At 42.2% G+C, this 24,495-nt stretch overlaps 1 protein-coding gene across 1 annotated transcript; it reads left to right on the top strand.

Moving 5' to 3' along the window:
* Positions 1–2,914: 2,914 nt before the first annotated feature.
* On the top strand, positions 2,915–24,275 carry RAB32 (RAB32, member RAS oncogene family). The gene is made up of 3 exons (XM_026504992.4): positions 2,915–3,179; positions 19,339–19,616; positions 23,151–24,275. The coding sequence occupies exons 1-3, from the start codon at positions 2,930–2,932 to the stop codon at positions 23,298–23,300; spliced, it is 678 nt and encodes a 225-aa protein (XP_026360777.1). The 5' UTR covers positions 2,915–2,929; the 3' UTR covers positions 23,301–24,275.
* Positions 24,276–24,495: the final 220 nt, after the last annotated feature.

The following is a 24,495-nucleotide window of genomic DNA, read 5'->3' as shown; positions in this document are numbered from 1 at the left end:
CATAAGCTTTCTAATAAATAAATGAATGTGTAAATCTGACAGGGAAATTCGGAGTGAAAAGAGCATGTAATCCCTTGATCTAGCATTTGCATGCTGAAGAGGGGTTTCCACAGGAGAGCCTCAGGTGAGGTAATGGTCTGGGATATATTCCAGGTGGAGAGTGTAGCAAGGACGAAAGGTGTGATGAATGTGTGAGAGCATCACAAGGGGATTTTCTAAGCAGGCCATTCCTATGTGTAGCAAATGGAAATGTTAAAAAGTCATTTATTAGTCACAAGTCTCAGATTATTCATATTATTTTCTCTTCATTTTATATATGGATACACACTTGCTTGCCCACTGAAACATCAGCCCATGATTCTGAAGACTTGTGCATTCGCCTGACACTACTCCCAGCCTTTTCCAACTGGGGTTGCACAAGCGGACGTTACTCGGTGCTTGCTAACGTTACTTGGTATTATTTAAATCAGTGGTTCTCTATGTCAAGTGTGGGTCATGCTCACCTAGTTTTTTGTTTGTTTTTAAACACAGCTTCCTGGGCTTTCCTTCTGGAAGATTAAAACAGACTGGGAAAGTTAGATAGCTAGCTCCCCAGATGTCTTAGTTTCGGCTGATAGAACAAATTACTATAAAAATTACTATAACAAATTACCCTAGGCTGAGTGGCTTAAACAACAAACACTTATTTCTCACAGTTCTGGAATCTGAGAAGTCCAAGTTCAAAGTGTCAGCAGATTCAGTTTCTGTTGAGACCCACTTCCTGGTTTACAGGCCTCTGTTTTCTTGCTGTGTCCTCACAGGGTGGAATGGGGAGAGCTTTCAGAAGTCTCTTTTAAAAAGGCACTATTCTCATTAATGAGAGTTCTACATTCATGACCTAATCACCTCTGGCCCACCTCCCAATACCATCATATTGGGGGTTAGGATTTCAACACACGAGTTTTGGGGATCACATTCAGTCTACAACTTCAGGTGAGCCAAATACAGAGAAAATGTGGAAAATACTAAATTCCAATTTAAACCCTTCCTAACCAAAGTGTGGTCCACTAACACCATTCGCATCACATCACATGGGAACTTATTACAAATCCTGAATCTCAGGTCCCACCCTACATATACTCGGACAGAACCGGCTTTCATGAGATCCTAGATGGTTCATATGAACTTTATTTTATTTTTTTAAAGATTTTATTTATTTATTTGACAGAGAGAGACAGCCAGCGAGAGAGGGAACACAAGCAGGGGGAGTGGGAGAGGAAGAAGCAGGCTCATAGCAGAAGAGCCTGATGTGGGGCTCGATCCTGTAACGCCAGGATCACGCCCTGAGCCGAAGGCAGACGCTTAACCGCTGTGCCACCCAGGCGCCCCGGTTCATATGAACTTTTAAGTTCGAGAAGCAAGCCCTGATCTAAATTACGGTGTTCCTGGACCTGAGGCGTCAGCATCACCCGGGGAACTTGTCCCTTATGCAAATTATCTGGCTCTATTCCTCCCCCCCCCCCAGTTCTGGGGGATCAGAACCCCTCTGGGGGTAGGTCTAGTCATGTTTTAACAAACTCTTAACATTCAAGCTTGAGAACCGCTGGATTCAAGCCATTATCCTGCTTTTAGCTGTGACCATTTTTAACTTTTAAATCATTTGCCGCCTATGATTTTTAGCACCACGATTCTATTTCTAATGTCAGTGGAAACCTAGGAGAGTCAGAGAAGAAGGAACCTGGAAAAATCCATGGTAATATGTATGTATGGAACAATATGCTGCACTTATGGCAATAAATAGAGGATTTCCTCTTTCCCCAAGCTGGAGACGTATTGAAAGGACTCTCTAGATGGGTGAACATAAAAGCCATATGCTGGTAGGCCATAAAACTTGTTTAAAGACATATCCATGCTTTTTCAATAGCTATTTTAGAAAAGGTTTTACTCCCACCTTGACGTCTAAATTTTAAAACGCCTCCACCTCTGAAAAACATTTTTCAAAGATTGTCAGATTATAGCGGAGTGAACAACCTCAGTTTATTTAAGGACGCTCAGGGCATATCAGCTCCAGGTGTTTCTAATTATGGGGGAGGGTAACCCTCGATTTTAAAAACACAGCAAGCCAAGTCAAGGCTTCCTATCTTTGTTCTTTACAATAAAACCCCTCAAAACTACCTCTTACTTTTCAATCAATTCCTAGGACTTATCCCAGAGCCTCTACTAGCTGAAGGCTTCAATAAGATTGTTTAAGAGACCCCACGTCTTTTTCCTCAGACCCCGTGCTCCACTTAAATACTAAAGCGTTATCAGTTCTTTGTCAAGTTCAGAGTCAATCTGCCATTGCTTTTCTCTTAGAAGTGGGCCGCTAGAAAGCAGAGGCAGGAATCTCCAGGTGTTAAAGCCCCTCCGGGAAGAGGCAGGAGGCAGGTTTAACGCCCGGCCGGCGCCGAGCCCCTGGACCACCAACCCCTCCCTTCCGCGCTCGGGCCCGGCGTTCCTGAGCCGGCTCCCGGGCCTCGGCGCTTTTTCAGGCCCACCCTGCGCGGCCGGGGTCCCGGCGGCTCGGGGTCAGCTCCCCGGGGCCAGCAGGGGGCGGCCGGGCTCCGCGCACCCCGGCGGGGAGGGGACGCCCGGCGGAGGAAGTGCGGCACTCCGGCCGGCCCTCCCGGAGCGCAGGCGGCGGCGGGAAGCGGCCTGTCGTCGGGTCCTCCCCCGCAGGCCAGCCCCCCGGCCCTCTCCCCGCCCCGCGCGGCGGCCGCGGCGGCCGGTTCCGGGTCCTGTGACCCGTCAGGCGGTGGCGCGGGCGCAGGGCGGCCGGCCTCGGGGACGTTGCGACGGCCGGCGGGGGTTCGGCGGGCGCGCGGGGACGGCGCGACAGGGCTGGGGTCCCGGCGCGGAGCCCGAGCTCGCGGGGGGCGGCCGGCCGGCTCGAGCGGGGCCGGGGGCGCTCATGGCGGGCGGGGGATCCGGGGACCCGGGCCAGGGGGCGGCGGGGGCCGCGGCCCCCGAGACCCGCGAGCACCTCTTCAAGGTGCTGGTCATCGGTGAGCTCGGCGTGGGCAAGACCAGCATCATCAAGCGCTACGTCCACCAGCTCTTCTCCCAGCACTACAGGGCCACCATCGGGGTGGACTTCGCCCTCAAGGTCCTCAACTGGGACAACCGGACGCTGGTGCGCCTGCAGCTCTGGGACATAGCGGGTAAGCGGCGGGCAGTGGCCTCCGTCGGGAGTCGGCGGCCACTGGGCTCCCCTCAGTGTCCTGTCCTGTTTCTCTGTCCTTAGCCTACACTCGCCCGCCGCCAGGGACGAGGAAAGGGGCAGGGTGGACTCCAGTGGGATCGGGACAATGCAACGGGCAGTAGTAGTAGCTGAAGGATTTAAAAGCTGGACAAGATAGGTAAATACGTACCTAAATAACCCTGGTTAGATGCCTCTACGAAGTCTGGGGAAAGCATCTCATTCTTAAGAGGTGGAGAGGAGGCCTCCACTCCAGTTCTCTCTCACCTGACCAGAGGTGAAACAGCCATGGGGGCTTTTCCAGAAGTTGAACTCTGAACGTTGGCAAGCTTGTAGTACATCAGGAAGAGTTAGGGGGAGGCCCTGGCCCCTCTCAACCAGCTTTAACTTTTCACAGATGAGCGCTGAAGTTGAATGATTTACCCAAAGCGAGTCTCCTAGTTAGTGATACCACCAACACTAGCAACCAGGTTCCTTTTCAGAATGTTTTTCATCAGGTGCCTTGGATCTGAGACCCTTCTTTGTGAGTGAAACTCCATTCTTAAGATAGGGTGCTCTTCTCCTAGGTCAAGCCCCCCCCCCTCCCATGCCCGTCCTCTACTGGAGAAAACTGGGGAAGGTTGCTCTTGAATCCTTCCTCCCTCCCTAAACCATTCCTGGCCCCTCCCCACCCTACACCCCAATATACTGTTTCCCTGGCATTTGGTTTCATTTGCCATTTGGGAGCCTAATACCCCTCTTTTAGAGGGTACCTGTTCTCCTTGCGTTATGAAAACTTGAGCTCTGTCTGGTGGGGTGGGTGGGGGCTGGGCATTTAAAAAGATGTTAACTTTGGAAAGCTTAAATATGGAAGTGATACCAAAAGTTACCCTGTTCAGTCATTGTTGGCAAGACGCTCAGTCTGCAATAGAGGATTTTTATGGGAGAATGTTCAGAGCTGGAGAGACCATCCTTCATCCTCCAGATGCATCGACCGTAGAAGGTGCAGTTCCCTAGCTGGTGGGGGGGGGGGCACAGGTCTGTCTGTTAGGTAGTGCTCTTTTCATCAACAGCTTTTTCCATATGAGAAAGCATTGAAGTATTATAGTCTATATGCGCACTTATTTAAGAACAGACTTCTCTGCCTCAGATATGAGAATAAATTGATGCACGTCAGTTCCTCAGAGAAAGGGGGATGATCAGCCCTGGGCTCAGCTTTTTTTTTTTTTTTTTTTTTTCCTTTTGGTTACAGAAAACCAAAAGTTCGTTTGAAAAGTCATCTTTTGAAGCCAGAGGCCTCTTTCAAAATACTTCCTGTTGTTTCACAGAACACTTATGAATACTAGTATTGCTTCTTGACAAGGTCGTTAATTCTAAAGGTTGCCTTACCATGTGATAGGCATTCTCCAGGAATCTTCAGTGTAGCTGGAGATTTCCATGAAGATGATTTTAAACTCCCACCCAGGAGGGTTGTTGACTTTGCCTTATTCTTCTTGTAAAATATTATCAGATTTAGCTATTAAATTATCATTGGGCCTCACTGCAGGTAAGTAAAAGATTTTATTGGCACCTTTGTGTTTTTAAGCTTCACACAAAAATGTTTATATCTGGAGACTTGGGAAAGCAAAATCATGAGTAATTTTCTCCCTGGGTATCACCTCTTCCCTTTTTTTGTCCACCTTGCACAGACCTATGCAGCCAGGAAGGGGACATAGTCTTTTCAGACTCTGGTACCTATTGGCCTAGATGGAATGTACTTGCACTTTTGCCTAAATCCAAAGGTTGAGCTTTGCCAGGAAGGAAAGCAGGATTTTAAGATCTCCAAAAGGGATTCCTGGATGTTAGACACCATTCAGCAAGTACACACCAGATGTTAATAAGATTTGAGGTAAACTAATGAGGTAATTAGAATTTACTAGGCTCACTTTATAAATAAGATTTTCAGAGATGGGCTCTTAATATATAAGGAAGCGGCCACAAAAATACTTTGGCTTTCACTTGAGGTTTAGGGAGCTACATCATTAAGTATGTTTGCTTTGGATATTTGACCCGTTAGTGAATCCTAGCTCATACCATTTGAATTAAGTCGTAATGATGTAATGAAGGCAAATTGAAGGCCACTCCAGAAAATTCCCCAGGGCTAAACATATTTGCCTTCTGTAGTAACAACATTGAATCATATTGAATTCTGGAAGGATAGAAATATTCCTTGATTGCAAAACAGTAGGTAGAGTTGGCCAGTTCATATGACTAACTTAAGGTGTGGGGCTATTACTAGTTTTTTGTCGTGGCTTTAGAGATGAAGAAGTTGGTAAAGGAATTACATTGAGTCTCTATTCTTGGAAACTTCGGCAAGTATAACAGGTGGGAGTTGTCCAGAGATTTCCCATAAATGTGGCCAGGCAGTTTCAGCTAAACTCTTCAAATCAGGAACCATAGTGACTCTCGGGTACAGGCCGTCGAAATGCTTTCTTTCTTTTTTTTTTTTAAAGATTTTATTTATTTATTCGACAGACATAGAGACAGCCAGCGAGAGAGGGAACACAAGCAGGGGGAGTGGGAGAGGAAGAAGCAGGCTCATAGCGGAGGAGCCTGTGTGGGGCTCGATCCCATAACGCCGGGATCACGCCCTGAGCCGAAGGCAGACGCTTAACCGCTGTGCCACCCAGGTGCCCCCGAAATGCTTTCTTATTGCGTGAAATGAAAGTAGCTTTAAGACCCAGATGCAGTTCAATACAATTTTTGTGTTAGGCAACTGTCTCTTATTTCACACCTGTTTTGAGATTGCTCTTAACACACTATCCTAAGTTATTGAAGTCAATAAAATTTTAAGAAGTTTAATAAATACTACTAAATTAAGACGTAGCAAGAGATGTCTCTGAGCTTCCTTTTGTTGTTGTTACATAAATTAACCCACTTATTATAGGCCGGTAATGTTTTAAATAGTGGAGCTTCTACTGGTCTCCCAATTCCTGCCATCGTCTGGTGGCCGACTTTACGGGGTCAGAGGTCGAGGCGCCACTCGCTACTGTTTTCATGCAGGAACCCCAGTGCCAGATGCTGCAGCTCATCTTCTCATCCTGATTTTGCCACAGAAGGAGCAAGTGTACTTGGCATCCTGGCTTATTTCAATTTTCTTCACCATGTTCCTGATGGGCCCCGTAATTTACTGGTGATTTCAACCTTTTTGGTGCATTTTGCCATATCACTGCAAACTAGGATAATCCCAGAGCGGAATCTGATCCACTCTTTCGTATGTATTATAGATGAAGTAGTATTTGGCTTACTACTTATAGAATATATATATTCTATATGTATAGAATTTTCTAGGTAGGTTGAATGGCTGGTCTAGACTAAATCTTTAAGAGAAAGACACTGGTTTGTCCATTTAGATCTAATACAATGTAGTCTTCCTGTATTTGCTAAAGTGATTTGCTTTTGTCGGGGAGGAAAATTTTCTCCCTCCCTTTTTAGAGATTTCAGCAAGGCCTGAAATTTAAATCGATGCCAGACAGATGAACAGCAGAAATTTATTTCACATAAGTTTTACCTGACACGGGAGCCCTCATAAGAAAATGAACACCCAAAGAAGTGGCAAGACCTAAGTGCTTTTATACCAGGTTGAACAAAGAGTGGGAATTGTAGAAAAATAACTAATATGGGGAGGCTAAAGGAAAATAAGAGTTATTTTATAAGGTCTGTTTGTAGAGACTTCTCTCTCCACTTTGACTCCCATCCCTGGTGATAAGAATGTTTCTTTCCTCCTAGAAAAGAGAGGACATCTCTCACATGGGGTATTCTCATCTGCTTTCAGGGAGAAAAAGGGGAGATAAGAGTACCCTTCTCGCACCTGCTCTTTTTCAAGTGCCTTTAGTTCAAAATAATCTTTATGCCAAAGTGACATTTTCTGAGGGGCTGGTCTCTTCTGCCACCTTTCACTTTTTAGAATCACTATTTCTTTTCTTTTTCTTTCTTTTTTTTAAGATTTTATTTATTTATTTGACAGAGAGAGAGAGAGAGACAGCCAGTGAGAGAGGGAACACAAGCAGGGGGAGTGGGAGAGGAAGAAGCAGGCTCCCAGTGGAGTGGGGAGCCTGATGCGGGGCTCGATCCCAGGACCCTGGGATTATGCCCTGAGCCAAAGGCAGACGTTTAATGACTGAGCCACCCAGGCACCCCTAGAATCACTATTTCTGTATAAAAATCTGAATGGATAACACTCCTTTGGGCCTAAGAACAAATCAGGAACGTTCTAGTCAGAAGTTCCTGTAAATATTATTTACCTAGAGCATAAAATGCATGGTTGGAAGACGTTATAAATTATACAAACCATACTTAGATTCACTTTTTATTTTTTTTTGATTCCCATCCTAAATTAGAACATGGATCCTACTTCCCTTGATCCATCTTCCACATTGACAGTCGCTACACCTTGTGGCCTCTTCTTGCCTGCTTTCATAACTCTCCTATAACCCCCATGAACAAGACTCTGGAATATTATCTCGGGTGCTTTCTTGACCTTCAAAGTATCTTATTGGTCAAAAATTATTAATATTCAGGTTTCTTCTAAATAGGAAGAAGCAGCTCTGAGGAGTTAATCTGTGGTTGTTTGTAGTCTCTGTCTTAAACATCGACTATTACGATGACTTTCCAATTAATAACGCATTTAAAGGGATTTTTAAAATCTTCATTACATCTGACTTTTGTACAATCTTGCCGTCCCCAGCCTTATACAGACTCAGCTGCTGTGCTGAATTACAAGTGAAGTCTACCGTCCCATTTTACATCTTTAAATCTTCCTTAGTTTGTGAGTCGGGAGACATCTCTGGGTGCCTCAGGCTGGACTTTGCACCCACAGTTGCCCAGGCAAGATGGGCAGCGTAACAGCATATTTCTGTTAGTGCGTGTGGAAATTCTCCTGATAATGATGTGCTTGTTGCCTTTCCTTTCCTTTTTTTTTTTTTAAATTAATGTTACCACTGTCAGTTGCCTCAGTTTCCCCATATAGGCTGAAAGGTTAGCAGTAGAGAGAGGGGGACGTTGATAAAAACCACTAAAACTTGACCTCTTTCCCCAGATGTTTTCCTAATCATTCTATTGTTTGAATTGAAGTGTAGGCTTTTAGAGATCTCATAGTCTAAATACAGAGAAGTGTAGTAACTTGACCAAGAAAACATAATCAATGGCACTGTACAGAGACACGTCTCATGACTCTGAAATATGAAAACAAGCTTTTAATAGTGGAGCGGATTTTTGGATCACTCGTGTCAAAACAGTTTAAAGATTGTTGTCAAACAGTCTAACAGACTCTTGTCTAAATTTGCAAATGTTCTGGTCATCCTTAGAGTAGCTCACATGACTCCTATTTTTTACCCATTGTAATAATTGCCATCTGTTTATGTTATCAATCCAGAATTTCCAGTTACACTCTTCTTAATTAACGCAGAACTTCCAATGTAGATACTTTTTGATCAGCTCCATCATTTTGGGGGGGCATTTTGAAGGACTGTTTCCACACTGTGGACTTCGTGAAGATATCAAAGCCATTTCATTGATATATACTTGTAGAGCGCAGTCTGGAAAAGCACGGTAATAATTGTAGATGTTTGCATGGTCTACTCTATGATCTCACTGATTAAACCTGGAAGCCATGCATTATTCTAGAGAGGCAGTGTTACTTTCAAATATATTTTAGGAGACATTTTATCCATTATATGTATGTTTTCTTGACCTTCTGATTTTCTTAAGCTTCTGATACGGAAATTTCAGTGGTTCTTATTCTATTTTAAAAAACATACCCAGGATTTTGTTTTTATCGGGTGTGGTGGGACCAACACACCAGAAGATTGTCGCCATTGAAAAGATGGTTTGCTATTCATAGTTCCCAAAAGAAGGGACCATGCTGCTCTATGCAGGACCACATGGGGAAGCACCAGGGCTGGTCAAGAGGCGGGAAGAGCATAGGCTAGAGACTTTATTGTAGTTTTGCAGGAAGGAATGGACAAGGCAGCATAGGCAAGCTGAGCAAGTTTAGGATTGGTTAGTTTGTAATATTTGAGTGGGCGTTGGGCTATAGCAGGGGTCTCTGGTTGTTTAGTACCTGGCCATGGGCGATTTAGGGCAGGAGGATAGTGTCCTAGACTGCAGGAGCCTGAAAAGGGAGGCAGATGGGTGATGAGGACCCTGGATTGGTTGGTTTGCATATGAAAGATGTGCTTTCAGCAAGTTGTTTGCAGTCTCTTAAGAACTAGCTAGCCCTGGACGAAGGGGCAGTCCCTCTACTGGTCCACAAGGCGCCAAGATGTCAAAGTATTATAAAATATAGAAAATAAAAAACATGATTGATACATATTTCTAGACATTTGTTAGAAAAGATTGAGAGATGAAGGAAAGTGCTCTTCCAAAGAAGAAAACTTTGAAGGCCTTAGATTTGTAGCCCGAGGATAGCATATTCTTAAACGAGTGATGATTTCACACTTAATCACACTTTAGTAGTAGAGAGTGGGCTAAGTCGACAAGTTTAGGTTGTGTTGTGGTTGCAGAGATCTCCTGGAGGGGAAGAACAGTGCAGACATGTAAATGGACGGGAGTGGTGGAATTCTGCAGGGTGAGGTAAAAGATGAAGATAAAAGTGCTCTAGAATTCTACTCAATTATATTTTCAAAAGTGCTTTTTGCAACCAAGGAGGCTAGACACATGTAATTTCTTCACTCTCCTTTTGAGAAAGACGAGCCACATAAAAATAAATGGACAGCAGGGGCCTAGTTTAAGGATGTTGAACTGACAGATGGCCTTACACTCTCTTCTTCCCCATACTTTCCACTCACTTCTGTCCAGATATCCTCCTTAAGCATCTTTTGTAGTGATTTCTGATTACTTCTTGAAATTAAGCTAAATATATTGGGTTTTAGTGTGATTATATGGAGATTCCTCCATCAGACTCACCTGAGATGCTTAAAATGCAGATTCTTCTTCTTCTTCTTCTTCTTTTTTTTTTAATAAAGAGTAACCAGGGAAGGCTACTTTATTTTTTTAAAATTTATTTTAATTTTTTAAGAGATTTTATTTATTTATTTGACAGAGAGTGAGAGAGAGCACAAGCAGGGGGAGCAGTGGAGGGAGAGGGAGAAGCAGGCTCTCTGCCAAGCAGGGAGCCCCATGTGGCGCTCGATCCCAGAGCCCTGGGGTCATGACCTGAGCCGAAGGCAGACGCTTAACCGACTGAGCCACTCAATTGCCCCATAAATGCAGATTCTTTAGCATCAACTGTGTCAAGCGATTTGGCTCCCTCGGACAAACATCCCTATGCGTCGTGACTTTAACAAAGAGGTTAGTTCTGTCACCTGGTAGGCCTGTGGTTGGGCAGTCCACAGCTGCTGAGCAGAACCCTATAGTCTTCATGGACCGAAGTGGACATGGCACCGCCCAGCTATGCCTTGGTCATAGCCTTCGTCTTTGTGGTCCAAGCAGATGTGCATGCCTTGCTGCGAGGGGCCGCTAGGAAATCTAGGGCCCTTTTTTTTTTTTTTTTTAATTGGACGCATTGCTTTCCCAAATAAAATTCTGTGAAGGCGTAATGTAATAGGCAACTAGAAATCCTCCATACTTACCAAATTAGAATTCCTAGAGGTAGGGCCTGGAAATTTGCAACGTACCAAGCACCACACGCAATCTGATTTCTAGTAAAGTCTAGGAGAAGTTGTTCTTCATTAGCTTTGCTGCTCCCTGGGGATGGATTGATCCTCTCACCACTCTCGAGGAGTTCTCCACTTAACCGGGCAAACCTGCCTGCTCCCCGCGCTCCCTTACGCTCACCTTCCATGACCCCGGAGTTCCCGATTTCACATCACCTCCTTCTTGTCCCTGTTCCTCTCTCAAGAGCCTCCCTCTGAGGGTACTGTATGGACACTAGAGCATTTACAGGACAGAGATGGCACATTTCTTGCTCTTGTTGAATATCTAGGTAAGAAAGGAAAAAGCTATTACCTTAACTTTTAAAACTACTATAACTTTGAATACAAATCAAAAAGATATTTTGATTTTATTCCTTGTTTCAGATTGATTAAAGTCAGCCATTCTTTTTATAGTCCCACAGAATAAGACCTTACCAGTGACTGACTACCACAAAAGCACAGTCATCTTAAGGTAGCAAAAAGAGAAATCCGGAGTCTGAGTTGATCAGGGAAGGTCTGCTCAGTGTTACCACCGCTGCCATCTTGAAAGCAGTTTATTTTCCTTTTAATTTAGGTGTTTTCCTATTTTGTTTCTGTATTCAGTTTGTTACTCTTTTGTTTGATAAACCCAAGACCCATTATGACATCACATTGTTGCCTATATCATGGTATAAAAAATTTTAATGGATAATTATCCTTTTAGAACTGATGACTGGATTTATTTTTACTTATTTTTAAAGGTTTTATTTATTTCAGAGAGAGAGGGCACAGAGGGAGAAGGAGAAGAGACTCCCCACTGAGCAGGGAGCTGATGTGGGGCTCAAACCCAAGACCCTGGGATCATGACCTGAGCCAAAGGCAGATGCTTAACCGACTGAGCCACCCAGGCGCCCCTGATGACTGGATTTAAATGAAATTTGACTGGATCTTGATCCGTTCACCTTCTAACACAAGTTTGTTAGAAGTGCTTCATCTCTAAAATGCACAATGAGATTTAAGAATTTTTTTAAAGGAGTTTACAAGCACTGGATCGCCTTGAGTAAGAAGATATAGCTCAGTGATCTCAGTGGGTGGGAGAGGGGTAAACATTCTACTTGGAATACTAAACACCAGTTGTCTCATTACTTTGATTTGTGTTTCATGGTGAAATTTATATATTGAGTTTCAAATAATGCAAGGAAATATTTAGGTTATTTATCAAATGAGGTCATGAACATAAAATATTGAGATGAACATTAAAAAACTAAACAAAGGGAGTGATTAATATCACAAAAGAAAGCATCTCTGGCCTGTTTCCGATAACCATTCAGAATGTAGTCCTATCCTTTTCAAACACTGAGAGGAAATACTTTCCTTTTGAAAATTTACACATAAAGAAAGAAAGCAAATTATTTTGTGGTTTTCTTTTCCTTAATTCAATTATGTATTTTTGGAAATATGTCACCTCAGCTCCTTTTCAAGTCATTAGTGTTGGATACTCCCAAATATTACATAAGCATTTTAATTTTTTAAAATCTTTTTTTTTTATGTACCTTAAGCTTCATCCACTTGGGTATATAAGTTACGCATCTTTAAATATCTTTGAGCCTAGAGAACAAGCACTGTGCTTTTTCATCATTCTCATATTCATGGTGTCTAGTTATAATCAGGGTTCCCTCTTCTAGAAAAGGAAATAACAGACCTTTTTAAAAGATAAAACATTTTAAAGTCATTTGGAATATTTTGGCAGTCGGCCCACAGCAGTATGGATAAAAAAGGCTGCCCCTAGTACTGGGGTAACTAAAGCACTCAGCACTGGGGCATTTCCCATAGCTGCTATGGTAAAGCCCTAGGAGACTGAGAGAAAGGGTTTACCTTGTGCAATAGGGCTGTGCTCTCCTTGAGGAGAGTCGTCTTAGGCCCATGGCACTGCCTTGGGTCTCTTTGGAACCATGGGACATATGGAGCAACATGTACTCCTGAGTCTTTGGCTAACAGATTGGACAGCACATTAGATAACAAATAACTTGGGAATTGGAGTAATTTGCTCTCCCTGGGATTTTATTTTCTCATCTATGAAATAAGAGAGGTTGGACTAGATGATACGGGGTGTCATCTTCCAGTTGCAGTGTTGTCCATCTAAGGTTGGTCAGGAAGGCATGAAAGTGGTCCCTCCTCCTCCAGTAAGAAATGGCTACAGCACTGGTTAAAGAAGGTGATGTTGCTTAGAATCTCCCCACCCTGTTTGAGCTACTTTCTACTTAGAGGAAAATCTCCCAGGTCCTGCTGAATTTTTATACTGCCATAAGCTTTAACTCTGCACACACATACACGCATACACTCCGTGGAACAAAACTCATGCATCTGTCTTTGTATTTCATACCTGCGGAGTTCTCTACCCTGTCCTCTCCTGTCCTGGGACACAACCCGGGAGCATTCAGCATGGCAGGAATTCCCTGCATTTTATTTACGTATCTGTGTAAAGTAGACTCCAAGAATAATAAAGTTTTCTTGGACTGAACTTAGAATGGTTGATTGGCTACTTCTAGAGAGTATTCTTTATATTTTGTGTCTAAAATTAAGAAAAAAAAATTCTAGGATTCTACAGAATTCCTGTGCAATTCTAATGTAAATGTGAAAGTCATTTCCATTAGTTTGGTCCTTAGCCCTTTTTTAAACTTAGGGCTAACTACCAAAGCCTTGCGAAAGGGAAGTAGTAGAATGCATCATTCTCTCTCTCGCTCTCTCTTTTTTAAAGATTTTTCATTTATTTTAGAGAGAGAGAGAGAACAGGCATGTGCATGAGCATGGGAGAGGAGCAGAGGGAGAGGGAGAAGCAGACTCCCCACTCAGTGGGGAGCCTGATGTGGGTCTCTGTCCCAGGACCCTGAAATCATGACCTGAGCCAAAGGCAGGTGCTTAACCGACTGAGCCACCCAGGTGCCCCAGAATGCATCATTCTCATGGGGAAGACTCAGCACTGTTGGAAGTTGTATCTAGAAGTTAAATATGTGATGCTGTTGAGTCCAAGTAAGCATCTGAATGGCATTTCTTGATAAGAAACAACTAATAAGATTAGCTTACATACTTCAATGAATAACATCCCTTTGTATGCTACCATAATATACTCTTCATATCTCTGATTACACCTACCACACCGTGTTATCAGTGTGTCTGTTTCCTCAAATAGACTGTGAGCTCCTTAGGAGAGGAAATCATATTCATTGCTCCTTGGTGATCACCAGTGTCCAGCATAGTACCAGGTACATGGAAGGAACCTCATGTTTTTTTGTGGAGATCAAATCTAAATACAAGGTAAACAAGATATTTGGGTGTTGCATCAGTCAGGGTACAGTAGGTACTGTTGGGGTTCCAACAACATTAGTATGTCAGTGGTTTAAAATAATTGTTCCTCACTCTTTCTACATGTCCATAGTGAGGACAGAGGTTGGGGTGGAGGGAGGGATGTGAGGGCAGTTTTGCATTGGAGCTACCAGAAGACTCGAGCTAACAGAGGCGCTACCATCTCTTGATACTGTCATCTCAAAATTAGGGTTCAAGCCTGCTGCAGGAGGACAAGGACACTGTCACCCGAGTGATTCTGCTTAGAAGTGACACTTCCGTTTACATTTCGTGGGCCAAGACTAGTTCGTAGACACTCCTAATTTAGTGGGGGCAGAAGAATGTGATCCTTCATCCATCTAGAAGTGGAGGAAAATGGAATATTCGTGAACAGTAGTTTTGTTTTCCACTGTAGTTCTTTCTTTTGGGCAATAAATAAGGGAATAGATAAAATTACCCAGAGAGAAATAATAACAGAGTTATGGGATGCAGCTCTTACTCTAGTAGTCTAGTAGTACTCTTTATTTTCCAGTTTAACAACGGGAAGAGCTTAGCATCTCAACCTTTGAGACCACCATAGTTAAATCTAGGTTTTACCTTGTTAGGTTTTTTTGGAGAAGAGCTCTTAATTTTATGTTAAGATTATTATTTTAAATGAATTCATTGTATCTTTCTCTATTCTGTAGTTAAACTTAATGTATTTTAGAAATGTGTGTTTTTTACTTGTTTTGGCCAGTTCAAGAATATCTCTGAAGTGGTAATGGATTATTTCAGAATTTTTTTAAAAAGGAGATGATGAACTCAGTAAAATAGGAAGTATACTTTACTATTCTTTTGGAAAGTAAGCTATTTTCCTAAATGCATGGCTTGGTCTTTTGATGCTGGATTATTTACATTTGATCCCCATTGCTGTCTGGATTCAGTGATTGCAGAATCTTTAGAAAATCATTCTAACGTGAAGGTTATCACAAAGAAACCTAGAACATCAGAAGGGAGAGCTGGGAGGGCTTAGAAGATCCCTAAAGATCTCTAAAGACACTTCACTTCCTTAGGCAGAGAAAGCTGCTTGCCTGGGGTGGCTTGACCTTTAGTGCTCGGTATTTTGGTTCTCTAGTATTTGTACTTTCCTCGAGTTCATTTTCCTCTGCAAACTGTTTTCACCACGACAGTTTACAGCGTATAACTAGTTTAAGGCTTTGCCGTGTTTAATTGCACCATTTTAAAGAGGATGCTCTGGCTTTCATCATGTAATTCATTTATTGAGCACTTAATAATAATACTAGCTAACATTTGCACAGTGCTTACTATGGGCCTGACATTTTACTTTTTGAACTTAAAGTATAATTTACATGCACAGACCTTCAGTACACGCCTTCATGAATTTTTATATGGCACTTCCAGTTCAAGGTATAGACCATCCCTCACCCCCTAGAACAGAAGTAGCAAATACTTTAGGTTTGGGGGGCCATTCACTCCTTGTTGCAACTACTCATTCTACCATGGTAGAATGAAAACATGTAGAAACCCATAAACAGATGAAGGGGACAGGATTCCAATAAAACTCTAGCCGAATTTGACCAGGAATTACAGTTTGTCATACTCTCCCCTAAAAGACTCTCAGGCAGGCATTTTACATTAAACCTTCCCAGTGAGCCTCCGAGGGGGGCATTATTTTTTATCGCTTTATTGTTATATAATTGACATACAACAAACTGTGCGTTTTGTTGTTTTGCCATATGTGGACTCTAGTGGAACATCAGTACAATCAAGATTGCAACGATTTCCATCACCCCAAAAGTACTTCCTCTTACCCCTTTGTAACTCCTCTCTCTGCCTTGCCAAGACAGTCCTTGCTTCCTCTTACTAAGGCACTATGGTTTATATTTTTCAGGATCTGATATAAATGTATTCATAGACTATTACCTGTCCTTTCTGGTCTGGCTTCTTTTACTCATCATCATTATTTTGAGGTTCATCCTTTCGTTAGTTGTATCTATAGTTTGTTTCTTTCCTTTCTATTGTTATATTCCATTGTATGGATATACCACACTTTATTCATTACTATCTTGGCTATAAAAATAAAACGTCTATAAGCATTCACGAACTTGATTTTGTGTAGACATGTGCTTTCATTTTGTTCGGGCAGATACCTAGGAGTAGAATGTGTTGGTTGTACGGTAGATATATGTTTAAATTTTTAAGAAACTATCAAGTTGTTTACCAAAGTGGATGTGCTATTTTAAATTCTTATTCTTACCGGCAGCGTATGAGAGCTGATTGATCCACATCTTCACAAGTACTGGGTATAATCAGACTAATTTTATTTTATTTTATTTTATTTTATTTTATTTTATTTTATTATTTTTTAAAAGATTTTATTTATTTATTTACTTATTTATAAAGGTTTTATTTATTTATTTGACAGAGAGAGAGAGAGAGACAGCCAGTGAGAGAGGGAACACAAGCAGGGGGAGTGGGAGAGGAAGAAGCAGGCTCCCAGCAGAGCAGGGAGCCCAATATGGGGCTCGATCCCAGGACCCTGGGATCATGCCCTGAGCCAAAGACAGACGCTTAATGACTGAGCCATCCAGGCGCCCCTAAAGATTTTATTTATTTATTTGACAGAGGAGACACACAGCGAGAGAGGCAACACAAGCAGGGAGAGTGGGAGAGGGAGAAGCAGGCTTCCTGCTGAGCATGGAGCCCGACACAGGGCTCAATCCCAGGACCCTGGAATCATGCCCCGAGCCGAAGGCAGACACTTAACTGACTGAGCCACCCAAGTGCCTCCAGACTTTTTATTTTAGCCATTCTCGTGGGCATGAAGGGGCAGCTCGTTGTGATGTAAATTTGCATTTCTGCAATAATTAATGATGTTGGGCATCTTTTGCTCTGCTTATTTGTCACATATACATTCTTTGACAAAGTGTCTGTTCCAGTCTTTTACTTACTTTATTAATGAGATTTTTTATCTTCTTACTGTGGAGTTTTGAGAGTTCTTTATATGTTCTGGGTATAAGTCCTTTACCGGATAAAGGATTTGCATCTTTTTTCTCCTGGGCTGTACCTTTCCTTTTTATTTGCTTATCAGTGTAATTGACACTAGTTTGAGTTGCATATGGTGTGGTTGTTAGAAAGCACACTCAGAGATTATCAGAGAGTTTTGAATCCTAACCTCGGAACCTAGGGAAAATAACTTGAGGTTTCTAAGCCACAGGGTCCACCTCAAAATTTCCTTGTCATACATGTTTCTGATTTTCTTTTGTTTTGCCAGGAGGTTTATGGGAGGACAAATTTGAATATGATTTAGTATAATTGGTTGAAAGAAGTATTTTTAGGGATTTATAGATGATTCAGTAAACAAACAACAGTCACTAATGCTTAATTGTTCTTCAGAACTTCTGGATTTCTATACTTTTACTAGTTTGGCACCCTACCCTCTTCTCTAAATTGAAGGGAGAGTCCAAAAGAGTACTTTCTTATAACTATGAAATAATCTTATAATCTGGACTTTCTTAATGTGGCTAATTTCCCTTGTTGACATAGTCATTTTATATTTAATAATTAAAATTTATAAAAATATAAGTCAGTAGTACGTGCTCTCTGTTAAAATTGAAGTCAGGACCACTTTAATGCAATTGACGTAGTCTTTTTGCAGAATAGTGATATTGACTTTGACCAGTTGGTATATCCTCTGTGAATTTGCTGTGTGTGATTATTAAATGTATGTTTATGGAAAATGGTACAACGTTAACTTCTTATAAATGTCAGCATTGTGATCAAATAAGCTATATAATTGGCTGGTCAAATTTACATTGCCAATAAAATATGAACATGATAGTGGGATTTCTTTCATATGTGACCGTTTGTTACAATAAAGTTCAGACATCTGGACTATGATAGTACGGCTTCAGATAAGCCTGTGTGAGAAGTTGTCACAAACCAATCGAACTTTAGTGTATCCATTTAAGCTTGCCTATTGTGTTCTTCTCACATTATTTCACTAAGCGATACCTAAAATTGTGTGATGCTGTAGTAGAATTTGGAGAAGAAGGAATATTTTTTGTGGGTAGCTTTGCATTCGTTACTATCAATAAAATGTAGATAAAATGTGTTTTTCATCATGTGTTTTAACGGGAGAGTGTCCTATCAGTTTTGTTTTTATCATTGGTCAGTTACCCATCTTAGATTTGCACTGATTGCCATTTTTCCTGAGCACTCTAGTTGGTAACTTGGCAGACTGAAGGTAACATCTTAGAAGTCAAGGCGACTGCAGGATAGTTCAGAATGGCCGGCATTGTATTCACATGGGCACGTGGGAGCCAGATGACCCGGGTTCTAGTCTGATCTTACATCATCAGTGCCGCTGACATCCTGGCCAAGCAGCTCTCAGCATGGTTTTTCATCTGGCAGCTGAAGATTAGCGTCCCTCCTGTGTCAAAGAGTGATACCAGACAGAAAGGGGATGCTTTGCAAAGTCCCATGTAGTATGTGAAGCAGTAGAATTTTCCCAAAGTATTTAACATATTAAATTATTTTAAAAGTATGATATTGGGGGAACTCTACGGCTGATCCTTCTTTTAATCACACAGCCTCATGTGCCGCTTTTCGCTCATGGGTTTGCATGTGTCTGCCTTCTTGAGGAGAGCAATCTTGCATGCCGAAGTAAAAGTGGGTGCACGCTAGAGATGGGGAGGAAAGATGAGCTCCTTTATCTCCTAGCCAGTCCTAGTCTTTTGGACTGCATTTTACCCACCGTACTTATCTTCTTCCTGCAAGCTTCGTTTTCTTCTATTCTTGTCTCTTCTCCCCTCCACTGCCAGCTTTCTGTTTTCCTTTAGTACCTCTTCTCTTAGACCAGAGGGAGTGGGGGGTGGGGGGAGCAATGGCTCTGTAGCTTTAAGCACTGGCATCTGGATGCTTAAGGTGCACATGTTGGACACGCGCAGAACATAGAACTAGTTAATTGTGTACTCAGACCCCATGACCAGCCACATGGTTCTGCCCATCCTTCATCCCACCAGTTTCTTTGCTATGGAATGTGAGACGTGTGTCTATAGCACTATTCCTAGGGTCAAAGGGGTTATAACTAAATATAGACTCTGTCTGAATTATGAGCTCTTGATCTCTTATTATATTGATTTTTAGGGCAGGAGCGGTTTGGCAACATGACCCGAGTATACTACAAAGAAGCCGTTGGTGCTTTTATAGTCTTCGATATATCAAGAGGTTCCACCTTTGAGGCCGTCCTAAAATGGAAAAGTGATCTGGATGGTAAAGTCCGTCTTGCAAATGGCAGCCCTATTCCTGCTGTCCTCTTAGCTAATAAATGTGACCAAAAAAAGGATGGTGGCCAGAATCCTCCCCAGATGGACCAATTCTGCAAAGAACATGGCTTCACTGGATGGTTTGAAACCTCTGCAAAGGTGAGGTCTGCTTAGTGTTTGTATCTGCTCTGCTCAGGACTCGTAAATCTGAGCTGTAGCTGTAAAGTATTTAGACGGGTTTATGTGAGTGGTTTTTGGGAGCCCAGAAAAAAGCAAAGTCAAAGTATGGCATGGATATGTTATAGCTTCTTTGGGCGGGCAGCAGGAATGCTTTCAAAATTGGCTAATATGGAGGTGACTAGAAGGACAGGTTTTCCATCAAAATAAAAATTAGCTATTATTTAGAACAAAGAACAATGACATTCTCTGAGTTTGAGCCTTTAAATGAAGCACTTCTACAATTGGAGTTTATGGGGGACACAGTGTCTTATGCAGCACAAGGAGTTTTGGGTTTTACTGAAGGCTTCACGAAATACAGGGACATAGATGACACTGGTGAACGTGCAGGTATGTGCAGCACTAACAAAAAGGACACTGAAAATGTCCGAGAGATGTATTGAGATTGATGTTTCAAGAGTTTCAGATTAACTGTGTATGAAAGAATTTGAGCAAGAGGCAAGTAGCAGCACTTGTGACGTGCTTCATGAATAGCGGAGTGAGAATTTTTTCTTTCATCTATTATGGGATACAGTGTTTTATGAAGAAAAACAAAAACACTCAAGTTGGTTGTTAAAAATCTTGCCAGCCGAGATATACAAGAAAGCAAAGGTGAAAATCACAAGCACAAAATATTGGTGGGGAGGCAGTTTGTTTATGTGTTTGGAAATTTCACATGAGAGGTCAAATAACAATTGGACTTAGGTCAGAATGATGAAATGTTGGAGAAATTCTGTAATGACAAACAAAGTTGAAACCATAATTTTAGTCCAGGCTGAAAGTACTGCCCGAGTGTCACTAATGCCTGTATTTCTGAGCCGGCCGGCAGCTGACTGTATAGCTGATTTCTGCTTGAATTCTAGTGATCTGAATTTTAATAGGAACACAGCCAAAGGACAGTTTTGAATTCATGAATTTCATCTTGTCACCTTTACGGCAAATAATGGATTTCCAATACGAAAATGTGTGACTAATTACAATATGGGAATTTCTGTTCCTAATCAATTGCTACTAAGTGTGGTTAGAGAGTATTATAATTCTTTGAGATAATGGGAATGGTGAGGGCTAAATGGCATTTGGACATTCAAAGATCAATACTTTAATTAAAGTTAATACTTATCTTGGGAGTGGAGGTAAAAAAAAAAAGATAAAAAAGCTTGATCCTGGAAAAGATACCTGAATGAATAGCCCAAGTCTTGCCGGTTTCTCACTGTCCGAGAAAGTGTAGCAGGTAAGGGAGACTGCTAGAATGAACCTCATGTTCTTAGATTGAAATTGAAGAGATCAATATAAACTTAATGTATATGTATGTAGAAATATGTATGTTTGTGTTTATATGCGTGTCTATATATACACATATGTATAAACAGATAAACGTAGAAATTGATATCTGTGTGTCTGGATGCACAGCTTTGTCTGCTCAGAGGGCTTAGGAGCAATGACACCACCGATCCAATGAGTTTCCTAGGCCCAGAATTTGTTTTTTATTTTTTATTATTTTTTAAAAGATTTTATTTATGTATTTTAGAGAGAGATAGTGGGAGCTGGGCAAGGAGCAGAGGGAGAGGGAGAGAATTTCAAGCAGACTCCCCACTGAGCATAGAGCCTGATGTGGGGCTCGATCTCACCACCCTGGGATCATGACCTTGAGTTGAAATCAAGAGTCAGATGCTTGGGGTGCCTGGGTGGCACAGCCGTTAAGCGTCTGCCTTTGGCTCAGGGCGTGATCCTCCTCCGCTGGGAGCCTGCTTCTTCCTCTCCCGCTCCCCCCGCCTGTGTTCCCTCTCTCGCTGGCTGTCTCTCTCTGGCAAATACATAAATAAATAAATCTTAAAAAAAAAAAAAAGAGTCAGATGCTTAACTGATTGAGCCTCCTAGGCGCCTCCAGAATTTGGTTTTTAAATACTGTTCTCCTATAAAAAGAACAAGGGTTTCGTGGAGAAATGATTGATTCATTCCAGGATTGGTGGGACAAGGAAAGTAAAGATGCAACAGAGATATTTTGTGGTGCCAGAAACCAAGGAAACACAAAATGATGGAAACCTGTCAAAAAGAAACAAGAACCTACTTATAGGAGCTCCAAATATCTAAGACAATTTGAGCAACAAAGTAAATAACTATTGCAATGGATCTAATCCATAGAATAAAATAATAATCCATGATATGAATAAACCAATGAACAAGTAGGGGAGACGAGAAAACTCTTCCTAACAGAAGTCCAAGTAATTAATGTGGAAGGAATGATGGAAATAGGCAGTCACCTTTAATCACCATGGTAATAACTGTTTTCGGGAAGAATTAATTGATGTTAAAGTTAATGGGGAAAACTATGATGAAAAATAGGATATTTCCATATTTGAGCTTACTAAGTGCAAAGGAGAAATAGTAACTATTCAGTGGACAAGCCTGGCAGACATGACTTTAAGCAAGTGTGTGTCTCAGACACTGAGAGGGACACATTACGTATTCCTGTCAAAAGTGCATCACTTGAGTTTAATGATATGTAAACGTGAAACAAGCCCAAACTGAGGGATATCCTCTGGCTAGTATGCTCCAAGAGTGTCAAGGTAATGAAAGGCAAGGTGACTGAAGAACTGTCCCAGGTTAAAGGAGACCAAGAAGACATGTGCACGAAATACAGCAGTCACCTAGGTCACAAAAGGATACTGAGACAATGGTGACATTTGAATAAGGTTCATAATTAATGCTGACACTATTATTGAATTTCCTGATTGTACCTGGAAATCTGGATATCCAAGATGTTAATATTTTAGGAATATGAGTGAAAGGTATGTAGGAATTTTTGCTGTTTTTGCAATGTTTTTGTCAATCTGAAATTATTTAGAAATGAAAAGTTAAATATTTTTTACAAAGCCCAGATTTTGCTGTGTGTTACTCGTGTATTTAATGACAACTCATCAGTCACACAAATGTTGTGATAGCTAGTGATTCCTTAGGGTATTTTTAATGGCCATCACACTTACAACATTGTTGCAGGTGAATTTACACGTGACAACTACGAGTAATAATCTGTGCTCGGAGACGGGGAAACAACATGGTGCATTTATCGTATTTTAATGTGTGAGCCTCTTGATGTTCTTCTTCATAATGTATCCTGAATACTTGACTCAAATGTTCAAGGGCAGGAACTTTTTCATCTTAGTGCTTTCATTTATGTGAGTGGCAACCCAGCGTGGGATGACGATTCCTTTTCAGCCATTGAGATAGTTCATTGAACCTCAGGGGCAAAAAGTTTGAAACAGGAACATCAGGAAGGGGAATCCTTTGTGAAAAGAAGAGAGTTCTGTAGCCACATGACTCAATGGCATTGAACTCCAAGGGTGTATACCCTGTAGCGAGGGAGAAGATGGTAGACACCCCCTCTGACAAACTGTGCTCGGCCCATTAACACTCTTCGTGCTTTCTTCTAAGCATTAATCCTTGGGATTCATCCCGCTCATCATTTCTGCATTACAGGATAACATAAACATCGACGAAGCAGCCCGGTTCCTCGTGGAGAATATTCTTGCCAACCACCAAAGCTTTCCCAACGAAGAAAACGACGTGGACAAAATTAAACTGGATCAGGAGACCTTGACCGCAGAGAGCAAGTCCCCGTGTTGCTGACACGGCTTCTGCTTCTGTCCCGCGCAAGAACGCAGCCCGCCTGGGCTGGAGCGAGTCCTGAGAACGGATGAGGTGGCGGGTGTGCGGTTCTGCGAATCTTCCCGGGGCTGCACTTGAAATGAACGCTCTGGGTTTTCTTCGGGTGGGATGAATCTTTCTCCCCGTTCGGACGACAGTGATGGTACCCCTGGGAGCCTGCGCCGACACGGGGCTTCTGTGGCGGTCGCCGTGAGTTCAGGGTAATGTTTACATCCCAAGTAACATCTTTTTAAATGACGCCCCTCCCCCCCCCAACTTCCAAGATGTGCCTTGTAGCCGCCACTCCGGGGCGGTGGGAAACCTGACCTGCGGTCTTGGAGCAATGCCGCGGTCCCCGTCCTGTGTCCACATTCCGTTCTCACGCTCCAGGGAGGCTGCAGACTCTGTTAGTCACAGAAGGCTTGCAGTTCCTGTTTTGCAGTTTTTCTTTCGTTTTCCTACTTCCAACTTTGCTACTTCATGTCCAGTTGTTATCCTTACGTATTATCACTTCACCAGCCCTCGCCAGGGTGGCGTGTCCTTGCTAAGGACCAAGCACGCACACCGCGCTGGCGTTCTGGCTCTGGCTGCTGCCAGTTGGAAACAATCCAAACGAACATTCCTTCGCTCTCTCCAGTTTTGTTTTTCCTCTTCCTCCTGGTTGTTCATTTTTGTACCTGAGAGCCTGGCTGGTATTCGTGTTGCGGTTCTCTCCAACTGGAGCTAGTCTTTTCAAATCTGTATTAGTAATGGTCGCGGAGAGAAGTCACTTCAAAGCACATACAATGAAAGTGGAGGCTCTGTATGATGAATTATGAAAGAAAGTAGGTCACGTGTGGTTTTACTATAAAGTTTGGGACATTTAAAGTATAGCACAGGAGAAACTTAAGGCAGCCTTATAATATTTGTATTACCATTTAACCCAGTTAAGGAAAAGAATAAATATTTTGACTGAAACCTTGTTTTTGTGAATTAATGTGGTTCTGGAAAGGTAAATGGGGTGTACTTTTCTGCCTTAGAAAACTTCGTGTCTGTTCACTTTTTTCCTTTTGTTTTTAAGGGACTTGCTATCATCTGAAAGGTCCAACCTATTTCTTTTCTCAAAGGAATTTTAAAAGTGTGACATAATCAAGAGCTAATGCAAAGGAGGCATTGATCAAATTGTTTTATACATTAT

Source organism: Ursus arctos, unplaced genomic scaffold, assembly GCF_023065955.2.
Source record: "Ursus arctos isolate Adak ecotype North America unplaced genomic scaffold, UrsArc2.0 scaffold_13, whole genome shotgun sequence".
Taxonomy (NCBI): domain Eukaryota; kingdom Metazoa; phylum Chordata; class Mammalia; order Carnivora; family Ursidae; genus Ursus; species Ursus arctos.
Note: the sequence above shows the minus strand (reverse complement) of the source record. Positions and strands in the feature narration are given on the sequence as shown.